Source organism: Tympanuchus pallidicinctus, unplaced genomic scaffold (assembly GCF_026119805.1).
Source record: "Tympanuchus pallidicinctus isolate F22 unplaced genomic scaffold, pur_lepc_1.0 scaffold3, whole genome shotgun sequence".
Classification (NCBI taxonomy): Eukaryota; Metazoa; Chordata; class Aves; order Galliformes; family Phasianidae; genus Tympanuchus; species Tympanuchus pallidicinctus.
In genome coordinates, this window is record NW_026294747.1 from 33,545,519 (window position 1) to 33,561,407 (window position 15,889).

Below are 15,889 nucleotides of genomic sequence, written 5' to 3' on the forward strand. Positions count from 1 at the left end.
ACAAATAATTTCCATCCTAATGCCTGAATTTAGCATATAAATTCCATACAACTTTGAATTTTGTTCCTCAAATCACAATTGTATTCTTTGCATCAATTTCCTTTCTGTGTTCTTTCCAATTTCTTGCAATTACTACGGACTGGAGACATTTGGAACCTCAGATACAATTTTTAGTGTACAGCATGTCTAATGGTTGGATATTTTTCAGTGAATACTAGAATGTATCTCATAATGAGCACATAGCATATTAAATGAGAAAGAACAATGTGATTTTAAGTAGAGGCTTAAATGCATACTACATTAAAAACCAGAACAGTTTGATTAAGGTAAAGATTAAGTGCCCAAAATAAACCATACCATAAATAATCATCACCTGATACAGAAATTACAGAATTCATGACCTGAAATCATAAATAATATAATGCTAACAAAGCACTCAAGTACTGCTTTACAAAACTAACACGTGAACTCAGCTTCCAAATTCTTATCAGTAAATAGATTACCAAACGCACAAAAAAAAAATCATAACAATGGGAAAAACGGAAAAACCATTAATGGGAAGTCTATTTACATCATTTAAAAATGAAACTTACCATATAAAGAATATTCTGCCTCCTGCCCTGTATCGCTCTCACTAGATGTTGATGTTAGGCTAGTAGTTAGAGTATTACTAAGCGACTGACCAACAGATAAAACTGTAGTTGCTGTAGCTACATTGCTGCTGCTAGTAACACTGGATGTAGACATGGTCACTGTTGATGTGGTACCAGTTGTAGTCAGATTAGGAAAACTTTGGGCACCCATAAGAGGAGACGCTATAGATAAAGATATGGTAAGATAAAATAAATGATTTGATGACTTGAAGAGTACAATTCACATGCATGAGTCCTGTGTTGAAAAATATATTCTGGACTGAAAAATTATCTGATGTGGTATTTCACAGTTAAGAATAACAGACTTAGTGGGAAGAGATTCCCAGTGCAGAAGTGCGTGCTACAATGCAGATGTTCACATCTGAGCATATTCTCTTATGTACAGTTAAAACAAATAAAATTATTAAATAAATCCCCACTGTAAATCTGAAATTACATGAACATAAGAAAAGTATTCCTGAAATCTGTTACTCCAATATTGTTTAAAGCCTTACATCTTACTTAAACCACTAACATCAATGAAATTATACAAAGAAAAGAATTTAACCACATACATACAACCAAATTAAGAACAGAACATATGACAAATTTGAAACCTTTTTTTGCATTTTCCTTAACATTCTTAAAGCAACTCTGGCTTGTTACCTTTCACATAATTCTTAGTGCATATATTCATGATGAACTAGCAGTACTGTGAAAAACAGAATTTAGTAATTCATGTTGGATGATTTATATTAAACAAGCAATAACTAACAAGTTACCTTACTGCACATTCAAATATAACATAGTAAATGCATTTTAGGTTAACGATTGAAAGAAAATTCCATTCACTATAAACTCAATAGAAAGAATTTCAGATACTGTACAGATCTGAAACAGTAGAAGTTATGCATAATTATGTATTTACACACCAATCTTAAGAACATCTTCTTGCGTTCTTATTTGCAAACACAGATGGTGAATCACATGTTTGCATATGAAAATCTGAGGGGTCACCTGAATTTAAACTTAACGTGTACTTTTTTTTCTACGTATTTTTTTCTAAAATTTATCAAATATGAGTTCTACAGTTTCAAAAGTAAACATTTTTGTTATTGCAACTTATCTAAACTGAAGTGTTGCTAATAACTAAAACTAAAATAGAAGTATAATTTCAGACTATTGATGTTTGCAAAGATTACTACTGTTGAAAGACAGTACAGTGCAAACCAGAGCTCTTCCCTCAAGAGCATTTGATAGCTTTTTGATAAAAACAAACATCATATATTTTTGCTGTTTTGTCAAATACTGTTGTAAGAACATAAATACGTAAATAAAATTTAAAAATGCAAACTAAAAATCAGCAAAGGCAGGTACTGCATGTGACTTTTTTTGTTCTGTATGTGGGCAGAAAGGAGCATAATTTAGATTTAGTAAGTTATCAAACTCATCTGTGTAAACAAGAAAGCATGGAATGTTTTTTTCCATTGACGTTAAGAACTTGACAGCCAATTGTTTAGTATACACATCTTTCATCTACTTAAATTAACAACAGTAAACTCTCTGCTCTTATAAGCAAGAGAAACATAAAAAGCCACTGCCAGCATTTCATTTGCTCGGATCTCAAGAACAAGAAGTTGGCTACCATTTAACTCCTGACAAATGCCAATGATTCCAAATGCAATTACTACAGCAAATCCGAAGAGATTTAAATCACACAGCATGATTTATAACACATTTGAATTTTCTCATTTGTTTTTTAACCTTAGCTTTTTACAAAGCACCAATATAACTTTGGTGGGATTGCTCAAATTCAGAATCTAATCTTTGTGGGACACAAATTCTGATTTAGAGTTTCTATTTGTAGATATTTCCTACGTGAAGGGTAGTTTAAAAGATTTGATTTATTTTTAATGTTAAGAATACAGGAGAAAAAAAAAAAAAAACAAAAAACAAAAAACAAACCCAAAAATACTTATTTCCAAATTTAACATGGTCATCATACCAAACATGCTTGAAATCTGACCAATATGCTATTAATCACATAACTTCAGAATTAGAGGCACTGAGTATCTGCCTAAAATAACTCACAATCTGACTTTTGTTTTGCTATTTTATTTACATGTTTAATGCAGCTAACAAGCCTTTTTCTCTCCCAGTATCATAATAATACAAATGTGTAAATACATTTTAAAATCCTCCCTCAAGTATAAAAACAAACAAACAAACAAAAAAAAAAAAAAACACCCACTATCAACAATTTAAAACCCACTAAAAGCAAATAACACAGAAATTTTAGGAAAGCATAAAATCTTGACAAGAAAATACAGAGTGCTTCCTTCTGGTTAGGTAATTTTACTTCTCCTAACTCATCTACCTCACGAAACACTGAATATCATACCTAATATAACGCTGGTTAAGTAACATCTCAGATGGGAGTGTTCTTAAAATTCAAAAGAGTGAACTCATAATAAATTTATAGTTTAACTGCTAATATGTTCATCTCGCATATAATCTGAGTCAGAAAACAAAAGTTGAAGCATGTACATAATCCTACTTAAAATGACATTAACTACATATATCTGTAAAATTAACATGCCTGAAAGATTTGCTAAATCTAAACCTTCATGACAATGGCATTTTTGAACACACGGACAGTATTTGTGTACAGTAGATGACCCAGCCTTCTAGATAACAGGGAATTAGAACAATTTCATCACTTTTTCTTTCTACTCTGCTCCTCATTCCTGACTTCAGACAAATAATTGGAAATGAATTTGAAATGAAAGAATTTCAAATGAAATATGAAAAACCTGCATTTCCTCAGGTAAATGACAAAAATCAAATAACAGAAACAGGAAGACAGAAAGTGAATGTACAAATTCTGCAGAACAGATGGGACAGAAAGAATACCCCACACCAGCTATCACTGCCACTCTTTGTTCTTCATCATGAAATAAACACCAAATTCCAATTATTTTACATTTGATGGTACCACAGTGCAATCTGACATCAAGGGGCCATAGAACACTCTCCCATTATCTATAATTTTGTGAGCTCTTCCTCAGTTCTGCAAACTTGCATAAGAACAAGGCTGCTCTCTGTGTGTTTCTGTTAGGCCAACACAACCCAAACTCCTTTACTGAAAGCCAAAGAAACAAAGAAAAACTTAAAATACAAAAGTAAATATTTCTTACTTACTCGCAGTACTCATGACGTTTCTTCCCAAAGTATTAGTATTGTTATCACTGCTACTTCGGCTTAAATTCATGTTGTTTGTGGCATTGGTACGCGCTATGTTTGCCACTCTTCGTACAAAAGACTCCAGGCTCGAAGTTTCTCGAGATGATAAATTAGGAACGCTTGCACTGGAGCTCATTGGTGCCCCAGCAGCCAACAGAGAGCTAACTGAAAGTCTGTTACTTGCTGAGGAGCTTAGAGGCCGTTGGGATGCTGCTTCTTTATTAGTCAGTTCAGAAACTGAACTAACATCAGGAGAGCTTACACTAACAATTCCCATGGAGATAGCACTGGACTCCCCAGGAGTACGTATCGAATTATCAGGACCTAACTTCCTTTCTGTATTTTCATTTCCCATGTCCGCTGTTAAGGTGCTGGTGCTCGCACTGGAAGATGACCCTACTTCAGCCTGAGGTACATTATCAGCGGAAGACAGAACAACAATTGGTTCGTGGACGTCAGTGCCTGAAACTATATTTTGCTCCATTACACTTTCTGATCTCCGCTCCATTTTGGTCGAACCCAAGCTGATGTCGCTGCTACTGGCCACGCTACACACAGAACTGCTGCTTCCTTTTCTACTTGAGGAGCCTGCAGCAGCAGTCGTCTTGTCTGGACAGTTGTTTTTCACCAAGCTGCTCCATGACTGCGTTGTGCCTGAAACAGTGGATGAAACAGGTTTGGGTGATGCCGCTGAATCAGGGTCGTACCCTGGTGCAAGCTTGAGGTCAAACTTTCCTTCTGCGCCCATACGGTAAGAGTTAGAGCCACCAGCATCCCAGGTGACATCAATCCAGCCTGGAAAGGGACAGGAGTTTGTGAGATCCAGCAGAAAGCAGACAGGAGCGTCAGACAGTAGCTCCACAATGTGGGATCAGCTCCTCATAAGGGCTGCACATCTGAATTGATAAAATTACTGAATAACCCTTAAAGCCAATTAAAAAGGAAGAATGATTATGCAATTTGGCAATGTATTGTGAAAATTAAGGCAGCAAGCATGATCAGCTTCTATCTTCAGGATCCCAGAATCCAGCCAAAAGCAAAGTTTGCTTCAGGAATGAACCTGACCTACTAAGATCTCTCAAATTTTTCTTAGTAGATTTTCTAACATCAGAAACAATATCAGTGTAACTTGATTGTAACTGGCAAGAATCTGTAATTCCTGTATGAATATTTTATGTTTTTCATTGTTCAATACTTGATATACGAGCATTTTATTAAATTGGTACTTTCAGATTTGATATTTTTTCCCTTATAGTGAACGCAGAAGTTTAATGATACACAGCTTTTTGGCTCAATAATTTAGAAACTCAGGTATTTCTTACTCACAGGAAAAGTCTCAGAGCAGATAAGGACTACTTATTATTTCAGGCTTGCAAGAGGAATTCTTTTCACAGAAAGTTAAAACATTATACTGGGATCAAAACAGCACTAAAAAGAGATGCTGTTCCTCTTTAACTCCTTCATTAAATGTTGTAAGTTAAACATATTAAAGCTGTAATGATAAGGATAACATGTAAAATTTAGCTAACTAGAATAGAAATGGAGGAAAAAAAATCTTTTTACTTCTCTGACACCTACTATAATCTCTGTCATCTAAAACACTTCTTTCAAGTTTTTGTTATTGTGTATTAACTTTACCAAATCTTGTGCCGCTACTCTAATCTATTCCATCATCACTTTAGACTGAAATAGAAGATCACAGGCATTTTTCTGTTTATAAATATCACCCTGGAGGAAGAACATTTTGAAAAAAAAAAAAAGGATAAAGCCTTCACAGAAGTAGACATCTCATCCCCATGCAAGCAGGCTTGTATCACATTTTTCTTTTTTACTTCAGCTACATGACCTACATCTCAGTAGTTTCACACCACTGAAGCTCTGAGAGGCGAACTTGCCAAAGAGAAGCTTAAGTATCTTTCTACATTTCAGTGGTATTTCTTACCAAACACAAAAAAAGTTCCACACAGTTAAACAGTATGATTTTTCCTCTTTATGTGTATCTGGATTAGGCATTCTGAAAAAGCACAATTAAATTACTATTCCTTTTTGTACAGTTCCTTCTATAATATTAATCACAGACAGTTCAAAACCTGCGCAATTTTTTAAAATATGCAGTTGTTCCTTTTAGTCTTGTTACTTCATTATTATGGCCCTCAAACAACTCAAGACTTGTTTAAAAATGTTAATAATTGCAGAAAAGCCAATGGGATATTAATTTCTAAATTCTATTTGCAAGACAACTGTGGCAGGACTAATAATATGCCAACAGATTTTTCACGTTATGGCATCATTTCACAAATGAACCTCCATTTCACCTATACTTAATGGAAAAAGTTTACCAGAATGTAGGAACAAAAACAAAAAATTAATTTAGTAATATATACTATTCACAAATTAGAGTTAACATCTTAAAAGTGAGAGTGCAGCTATACATCTGGATGACAGGATGGTTCCCTACAGGCTACACTGAATGGCTTTAAAAAGACTCAATTTTTCAAAACGTTTTAGATCACTGTATGTTGGACAATACTCAAAGTTTTAAGAAATGACACCTAAAGATCTGACTAAGAACGACTTAAAATGTTTCAGAAACAAGGTCAGTCTTATGTACACCAACATAGGGGTAGAGGTGGGGGAAACTGGGAAAGTATGTTCACAGCCCCGTTTGTTGACCTTTCAATATCTCATCCTCTTGAGCAATGTCTTCCCTTGGCTGTTGCAGGTTTCAGTTTTGATCACTTATTAATTTATTTTATTTTATTTTTTTTTAAATCAACAAAATAACTCAATACCAATGAAGCTAGCAAGGCAGGAAAGGTACAGAACACAACAAAAGTGAAGAAATACTGCAAATGCTAAGCTAGAAGAAATGAAGAATGTAAATGCAGATTTTGCAGTCCCAAAGCTAGATTAACCAATAAGCATCAACCAACCTGGCATATTTTTATTTTGTTGTAATGAATGCCAATATAACAAAAAACAAAAACAAAACAAACAAAAAAAGAAACAACAAAAAAAACTAAAGGTCTAAAAATATTTCATTTACAACAATGATTTCTTTTCGATGCATTAATACGGAATTTCACAAATGGACCACTACAGTTACAGTACTTAGCTACCTCCTCCCCAAAAGTATCAACTTCCTCAAGACACTAGAGTAGAAATACTATGATGTTACCAATTCCACATACAGATAAGCAAATAAAATATCAAAAAGTCATGCAACAGAGATTTACGAATTCAGACAATTTGTACTCACCATTGTGCAACTCTCCTGTAACAGTGCCTTCACCCTGTGGGCTTCCATCCTGATCTCTCCACTTCCAATCAATTCCTCTGATTACTCGAGCTCCTGGAACCATGTATTTCAAAACTTGAGAACGGACCAGACGTCGCTGCCTTCGCAGATTTGCTTCAGCTTCTTTAGCAGCTTTTCCTTCAAGAAATATAAACTGGAATTAAATGACTGGAAAAGTATAGTAATATTGAACAGGGAATAATTTTGAGCTTGTTTTTAAGCAAGTTCCAATGCAAAAGTCAGCCTTCTTTTTTTTTGTTTGTTTGTTTTATCTTATTTGTATACTTTATGCTCATTAGTATTTTAAGGGAACAAAGAGGATATACACATAACTTTTCTTACCCAACTGGTCTTCACATACTCCGTTCACAGTGCCATAAAGTTCAAATCCAGACAGTGAGAGGTAGTGTGTTTGCCCACTGGCATTCTTTCCCATCTGTTTTATTCTAACATGCCTCCAACCTTGTTTCTCGTCCTTTGGAGGATCTAAAGGCCATGTTGCTGTAGACCTTCAAATTTGTTAGAAAAAAGTATGAGTGGGTAAAGAGAATTTTTTTTTTTTTTTAATTTTTTTTTAAACATAACACTTCAGTATTAGAATCAAACAAATCACAACATTGATCCTTTATGGATAAAAATCAAAAGGCTGCCAAGAACATAAGAAATAACAATAAGAAAGTAACATTAGGACCAAATTCTGGATGAGTGCTGGTGTTACTATTTTCTTTAAAAAAAATAAAATAAAATTACAAAAAGTGAATTCAGAATGACAGAGAAATATAAATGACATTACATGAACCATACACAGAACTTATGAATCACTTATGTTCCAATCCATCCTTGGTAATCTAGGTCACTCCTTTATGTAACTACGCATTGCATCCACGACGCGCATATAATTAGAACACAGTCAAGTATGTTTTTAACTGAGCACAATTTCATAAAAGCCAGTAAAATGCACTGACATACCCTGGTTCGTTGAGACTACAGTCATCAACATGAGTATACAAAGTAGTCCAGTTCTGTCCATCCTTAGATACCTGGAAAACCCAATTTCTGAGAGCAGATCGTCCATAACCTCGAGCATGGCGTAATGTGTAAGCTGATGGTATAACCCAAAGGCCAAGATCTATGGCAAACCAAGCATTCTTATCATCATTAGTATGACAATTGAGAGCTGAACTGTCACGGCTTAGGATGTCTTCTAAACGGCCATAAGGCAGATTTCTTCCTTCTGAGGATGTAACCACTACTAACCCATAGGCAGCTGGATTTACCCACTCATATGCAGTTCTATATTGAAAAGAGAAATGTACTGTTCAATTATTACTTACATTAAAACATAGGTATCACTAACATTTGACAGTTTACTGTAAATTATTGACTGCAGCATTTTATTACAAACCAAAAAGTTAATATCATCTTAGATATTTTAAAAACTTCTCTAGAATGATCCAAACACTTTACTTTGCTACAGAAGCTAACAAATATCCAACCATCCCCACCCTTTCAATATACTTTACCCATTCATACAAACTAATTTTCAAGCTGCCTTCAGATACATTTTTCTATTATTCAAGAAGAGTCAAAAATAATTCTACTGATCAACAGTAAAAGCAAAGATAACTCTCTTCTTAAAAAAAAAAAAACCAAAAGTAACAGACTTCATTACAAATTTTCGTTTTCCCCCCACTGGATGTTGTTTATTACATTGCAATTCAAAATATTTAGCTTAAAGAAACTCACTTCGCATTTGTCCCAATCCAGTAAATAATTCCATTTTCATCAAAATCATGTTGATGCCTGAATACAAATGTTTGGCCTTCACGTAGTTTTCGTACAAAAACAAATGAAGCCCTATCAAAGTCGTACCACTGCTTTGCAACCTACATATAAATGCAAAAATAATAATAATAATTAGGGGATGAAAAATGCAATTATTCCTTTGAGCTGGGTGCATAGTATGTTGCTTACCATTTTTAGAAGATACTGTTCTAGAGATTCAACAGTTGCCAACGGCTCCATCTTTAGCATTCTGCCAGTTCGATCTATCAAGGATGTCTCCCCTGAAGCACGTTCCAAACGAAACCTCAAACGCCTTGTCAATATCTGAAAGAGTATCTCAACATTAATCCAAGCTTTACAGTTCAAGTTTTGTAGTTTTAAGAAAAGCAGTATATTTTACTACAGCAGTTCCAGTGGCTTATCAGATATATTTCTGTGCAATTTAAGAAATCTATATTCCATTCTATATTCCATATTTTCATATTTCCTGTCTGTTCACAATTTTAATTTCCAAATTATAAGACCTATAGTAATAATAGAAAACTTGGAATACTGAGTTCAGCTCAGGGGTCCCCAAGCTTAAAAAGGACATGGATCTGTTGGAGTGAGTCTACAGGAGGGCCATGAGAATGATCAGATGGCTGGAGGACCCTTTTTGTGAAGACATGCTGAGAGAGCTGGAGTTGTTCAGCCTGAAGAAGACTCCAGGGAGATTTCATAGCAGCTTCCTAGGACCTAAAGGTAGCTTACAAGGAAGCTCCAAGAGGGCCTCTTCATCAGGGAGTGCTGGGATGCGACAGGGTAATAGCTCTCAGCTAAAGCAGGGTACATATAAATTAGATATTAGGAATTCTAATATATAATATTCTAATATATTATAATCTAATATAATATATTAGAATTCCTATAATAATATATATATATATTATATATATATATATATATATATAATAAATCATGTAATTCTACATGATCCTTGAGGTCCCTTCCAACCCGGGTGATTCTGTGATCCACAAGGAGAACAGGAAGGCACTGGAAGAGGTTGCCCAGAGAAGCTGTGGATGTGACACTCCTGGAAGCGTTCAAGATCAGGAGCAACCTTATCTAGCGCAAGATGACTATCCACAGCAGGGAGGTTGGAATTATACAGTCTCTAAAGCCCTTTACAAGCCAACCCACTCTATGACTCTAAGAAATTCATGTAATGTTTATATACAGACACACACAAAAATACATATATTTTTTTCCTTCAAATTGAAGCTTTCCTGTATAAAAATCTACTAATCATACAGCTGAGATAATACCATACTGAGCATACAGGAGACCTTTAAACTATAACAGCCCATCTTCAGGCATCATAAATGAACTTGTTTTATAGTTGTCTTCAACAAACCCTTCTTTTTGAATACAATTACAATCTAGTTATGAAGATACTCATTGGGGAACATATTCTTACATGAAAAGAACATTCAAGGACAAAAAAAAAAAAAATCACTATCACTGTTACTTCACAACATGAAAGTAAATCAAAGCAGGGGAAGATCCACACATTAGGGAATTAGAGCAATTAAATGCTAAGAACCTTGTTGTTATTTAGTTAACTTTATCCAATTTACAAGAGCGTATCTCATACAATTTTCATGCATGTAATTCTTCCTGAAATCCACATAAAATATTCAGTTGTGTAACAACATACAATACTGTGTGTTATCACTGTACATTTACCTGAAGATTGTAAGTAGATCCTGGTGTATCATATAAGTGAAGAGGTAGACGTTCAATAGATTCTAACACTGCTATTAATTTCCGAATTAATGCAACTGCTGGTCGACTGTGAAGGTGAACAGTTACTAGGTTATCACATATACAAGAAAAAAAATCCATAATATTTCAGTGAATAGTGTCCACATGTAGCAAATATTTCAATACACTATTTCTACTGGTGTATCTTGAGTTGTTCACCTTTGGCATCCAGTCTGGCTATAGCACAGTAAGAAAAATACTACCTTGCAAACAGTAATGAGCAAAAAATGCCACCTCTGTATTTGTCAACAGATGCACATTCATCAGTTGACTCTTGCAGATGGATGTAATTAAATTTTTCTTTTCTTCTAATTACCACTTCAATACTTAGTGATAAATACAGTCTTTTAAGACCAATTCTCTATTTAATCACAGAAATCACAAAATTGTAATGGAAAGATATCAAATTTGCCTTCAAACTTTTTTAAACATACATTCTTTAATCACAAATGCTTGTTATGTTTTTTTGGTGGTTTTTTTTTATTTATTTATTTTTTTTCTTTTAAACCTACCTTTCATCATCTTCATTTTCACTGAACGCTGTTTTGAATACATTTATTCTTTCTACTAGTTGACTACAGTCTTGTTTCATATCTAAATCAACATTCTAAGAGAGAAAAAATAAATAAATAAATTAAAAAATATATATATACATATATATATATCATCTAATACAGTGCAACACATTCATTCTTTACATTGGCATACTACCCGTTTAGGCTTACTGAATTCTCTTTTCAAAAACCTTTATCTCAAAAGCTAAACAATACCAGCCATTAGAAATGATCACGGTTTACTGAAAGACATTTAGCAGTTTGTTTGAACTGAAGCAATCTGTAGTGATAGTACATAATTAATGGGTCAGATCATTGACTGGTGCAAAGCCACTTGATTTTCATCAAGACAAAAAAAAGACATAATAGATCTTTAAATTATGGCCCACGTCTACACATTCTTTCAACAGCTTTTCTTCAGAGACTTATGTTCTGTAAACTCACATTATTTAAAACTGTAAGCAATGATTGAACTAATCCACTGCTGCACATTTCATATGGAGAAATGGTATTCTCATCCTTCAAAAGTACAATTAAGTTTTCCAAAGCAGTTTTCATCAAATCTCTCCAAGTGTTTTCTCCCTCAATACACTGAAAGACAAGAAGACAATTACAGTGAAACAAGGCAACAGTTTTTTCACCTGGGTCTTTTGAGAAGTAATATCCCAGTAATGCACATAACTGCACAATAAGAAAAAAAACTTCACCAAAACACTCCAGCCCACACACAAGATCCCACTACAAAAACATCGTTCAGTTATCACACTGTGCCTTTCTTTTACATAATTACATAGACGAATCTAAATTTTAGTACATGAAATCTACTAACATCACGTATTATAGAATGAAGGAGATACGATTACCTGTCTGTTTGTATGAAGTTCCCATGCAGATTCTAACTGTGTTGCTATATTCCTCAGTGTTACAACTACTCCTCGAGGCATGCTTTCAACAGCTTTAAAATGATCATCATATAAATCTCTTGCCATAGTGCGTACCTACAAAAGGATTTTCATTATGTGAATGAGACCTCTTTATTATTCAAGATTCCAGAAACAAACCTATCATTCAACATACATCATAAGATGAAAAGGCTGTGAAAGGATAAATGACACAGGAAAACATAAGGAAATAAGCAGAATCTTACTGAAAGTTATAGAAATTAAGCTTTAACAATCACCAAAACATTCCAACCAACTACACAACTTCCATCAATTCAAAACAACTGGAACAAGAAATAGATGTATCATGCATTTATATACACCAGTAACTTTAAGAATAAAAAAATTCACAAAAGATAGTTAAGTTGATCGCAACACCAGGAGAACTGGATTTCCTTACAATTTAAAAAAAAATAAATTGTTTTTCTTCAAAAGAGTACAGCAAATGCAACGCTCTGGACTAAAGCAGCTGCAAAACTGCTTTGTTGTAAGTTTGGTTTTCCAGCTGTCCCCTTCAAACTTAAATTGTGTATAGCTGAAATTAAAGAGTATCTTAAACCCCTAAGAGAAAACTATATCTCATACACATAATGAAAAACAAAACAAAGTCAATTAAATTTTAAATATAAAACTCATGAATGTTTGCCAACCTTCTGTTTTGTCTTCTCCAGTTTAGATTTTAACTTCCTTCCTCTTTTGCCAGTCCAACCAGTCACAAATTCTGATCCTGCAATGTATTTTTGGAAACGTCACAATTTCCCACAGGTGTGTAAAACAAAGAAACTACCTGGTATATATATGCTCCTACCTGTGCATCATACATACCTACATACTTACCCAGAGAAGTTTCAGCTGTAAATGAATGCTTTGTTCCTCTGTTAGATTCAAACACAAAGCCTGGCAGATCTTCTTTCAATATTGTAGCTTGCTGACCATCTGAATTGTGGATAGCGATTTCTCCTTCTTTTAAACAGGTAAGTGACCAATTTCCCACAGTAAGTTTAGTTGGCCCAGGTGCTGATAAAATTGGCTGACTTGCAGTAGATGGCTTTACTTGGCTTCGAGCTCTTTGCAGTTTCTCTAGGAATTCACTCCTACTTTCTAGTTTAAAAAAAAAAAAATAATAATAAAAAAAATAAAAAAATTCTTTCTTCTAACAATTGATTTCACAATCATGTATCTCTCAAAAGCAAAATAACTGAGCACATACAATGCAAAATTAAGTTTGAAATTAAAAGTTGTATTTTAAAATTCTTCCCACTACGTATTCCAGCAACTCCAGCATTCCACACCAACAAATTCCATTAGTCAACTCACTATACTCCTGCCAGCCATTGAATTACTAGAAAGTATACCATGGGATTAATCAGCAATGATTTAGGACAGCACAACATACTGTACAGTTCAAGACTTAAAGAAGCTATTCCGAATCAATGCTGTGTTGTAGGATTTTTAGTTAAATCTTAAACACTAGTTCTGTATCTCAAGAGAAAGAGACTGCTGCACATGCTTAACAGGTTAAACATCAAGCAATGACACTGCAACGTCAGCACTCCTTAGTAGACATCTGCTTGACAGAAAAAAAAATAGAAAAAAGCCTAATTTAACCCTAGTTTAGCTACTTCTCTTCCATAATAACCATGCTAGAGATCTTGTTCAAAAATTTGGTATATCTACTCAATAATTAAAGAAAATAAAAACTAAAAAAAAAAAAAAAAAAAGATTGATAGGAACAGGCATATAATCTTAAATTGACAATCTAAGTTCTCTTCACTCCTATTCAATTACTCTTCTATAGAAACAGTAGAATTCCATCCCATTCCACTAGTTGGAAGGAAGCAAGCAGAAGTTTCATCCAGGAGATATGACGATTAAGAAATAAGTCTCGTTGATTTCTTAGAATTATGTTGTATGATTAGATCTGTCTATCAACACAACTGTTTGCCTTGTTTAAAGGATTTGAGAATACACTTTGTCAAAAAAAATTCAGAAGTGCTTTCCAGTAGTGTTATAATCTAGAAACACACCGTATCTCAACCTGTCTTCACATCTAAAAATTGAGGGAAAATGACATTGGCACTTCATTTCTGTCCTGAATCGTAATACAACATGTTCTGTTATTTCACCCTACAGCTTGTTGAAAACGTAATATCATAAAGCATTTCACATCGATTGGTTCATAAACGTATGAACTGCTGCAAAAAAGATGAAACAAAAAGGAAGGGATGTTTTCACCATATCAAGTTGCATCCATAACAAGTTGCATACTCTGTACAGAAAATTTAACAAAACTCTGTACATTGCCAGTGTATAAGGTCTGTTCCCTTATCGTCTCTCCAACAAACAATTAAGACACTGTAATTTGTTTCCCAGTCTTGATGAGAAACTTTCTGTTACTTTATCTCCAAACACATGCAATTTCATTCTGCTAGCTAGAAGCAAACAACAGATTGCCATTTCAACCTGCTTTTCCTCAGACAGCCACTACAAAGTGCTTTTAATGACTGGGGTGAAAAATTAAGTATGCAAAATTAAGAAGAAACAAAACAAAACAAAGTTAATACACTTCCACTGGCAAGATGTTCACTTTACACAACTCAACAAGGAAGTCAAGTTACGGTCACATGCTATCTCATGAAAAGCATCACAATTAACTGACCACCTTCCACCTGTTTACTTCCTTTACTATTTAGTAAGCCAATTCCTGCAAAACAAAATAACTCCAATCAAATCATATAAATAAATAAAATAATCTCAAAACTTAGATTTGAACTGAGAAAAAACTACCTGAACTATCAGATCCTCCCTCTGGGCTTCCACTGGAGTACATTGTGGCCAGTTTTCCATCCAAGATAAATCTGAACCATCCATTACTACCATTAGACAGTTCCAGGGCTGCAGCATCACTCCAGATGTACAAGCAGTCCCTTCCCCTAATGATTGACCAGTCTCTCCAGTGATATGGTTTACCCTGCTGCAGCTCCTTAGCATCCTCCTGTGGTTCATCCTCCTGTTAAAAAAAAAAAAAAAAAAAAAAGTATTTAAACAAAAAGCACACAAACAAACAAAAAACACCACAGAAAAACAAAAACGCAATACAAAATTTTTTAAAAAGATTTAAGTATAAAACAAACTAAACTCTTCTGCCTGTAAAATACATCTTTGAAAGCATTCTTTAACAGAACTACTTCAAAGAATTCCCTTTTCAGATACCGATCAACTCAATAACAGCAGTCTACTGACTGGGCATCTACCTCTCTTCAAAACTCATTTTGTGAGAACAGAATGCTTAAGGCAGGAAGAGACCTCTGAAAGACATCTTGCCCAAACTCCTTGCTCACATGCAGGGTCACCTAGAACCAGTTGTCTAGAAACATGTGCAGATGACATCAAAACTTAAGGCATAACAAATTTTGACTAAATGAATAACACAAGTGTCTGAGCTGTCTCTAAACTACTGATTACTGGAAATCAGCAAACAACTTCAACATGCATTTAAACTATTCATCATGTAGAGAATTATTTTTGTTTTTATGTTTTTGATATATTTCATATAAATAAATATTTAAAACCACCTATAGTTATCTGATACATGCACACTGAAAAAGATGCACAGCAAACATCAGTGTCCAC

General features: G+C 34.2%; 1 protein-coding gene across 10 annotated transcripts in view; it reads right to left on the reverse strand.

Moving 5' to 3' along the window:
* The window catches only part of HECTD1 (HECT domain E3 ubiquitin protein ligase 1), a 55,824-nt gene that overhangs the window by 15,450 nt on the left and 24,485 nt on the right, over window positions 1-15,889 (reverse strand). For 4 of the 10 annotated variants that reach the window (XM_052694681.1, XM_052694683.1, XM_052694687.1 and 1 more), the window contains 15 exons: window positions 15,044-15,266; window positions 14,916-14,960; window positions 13,082-13,357; window positions 12,907-12,983; window positions 12,179-12,313; window positions 11,760-11,906; window positions 11,274-11,368; window positions 10,684-10,789; window positions 9,148-9,282; window positions 8,920-9,059; window positions 8,143-8,466; window positions 7,516-7,682; window positions 7,135-7,311; window positions 3,834-4,670; window positions 594-815 (listed from right to left, as the gene is read on the reverse strand). In XM_052694681.1, the coding sequence (XP_052550641.1) occupies window positions 594-815; window positions 3,834-4,670; window positions 7,135-7,311; window positions 7,516-7,682; window positions 8,143-8,466; window positions 8,920-9,059; window positions 9,148-9,282; window positions 10,684-10,789; window positions 11,274-11,368; window positions 11,760-11,906; window positions 12,179-12,313; window positions 12,907-12,983; window positions 13,082-13,357; window positions 14,916-14,960; window positions 15,044-15,266 (3,106 nt within the window). The remainder of the gene's footprint in view (window positions 1-593; window positions 816-3,833; window positions 4,671-7,134; window positions 7,312-7,515; window positions 7,683-8,142; window positions 8,467-8,919; window positions 9,060-9,147; window positions 9,283-10,683; window positions 10,790-11,273; window positions 11,369-11,759; window positions 11,907-12,178; window positions 12,314-12,906; window positions 12,984-13,081; window positions 13,358-14,915; window positions 14,961-15,043; window positions 15,267-15,889) is intronic. The other 6 variants (XM_052694682.1, XM_052694686.1, XM_052694688.1 and 3 more) reach the window with 6 other exon arrangements.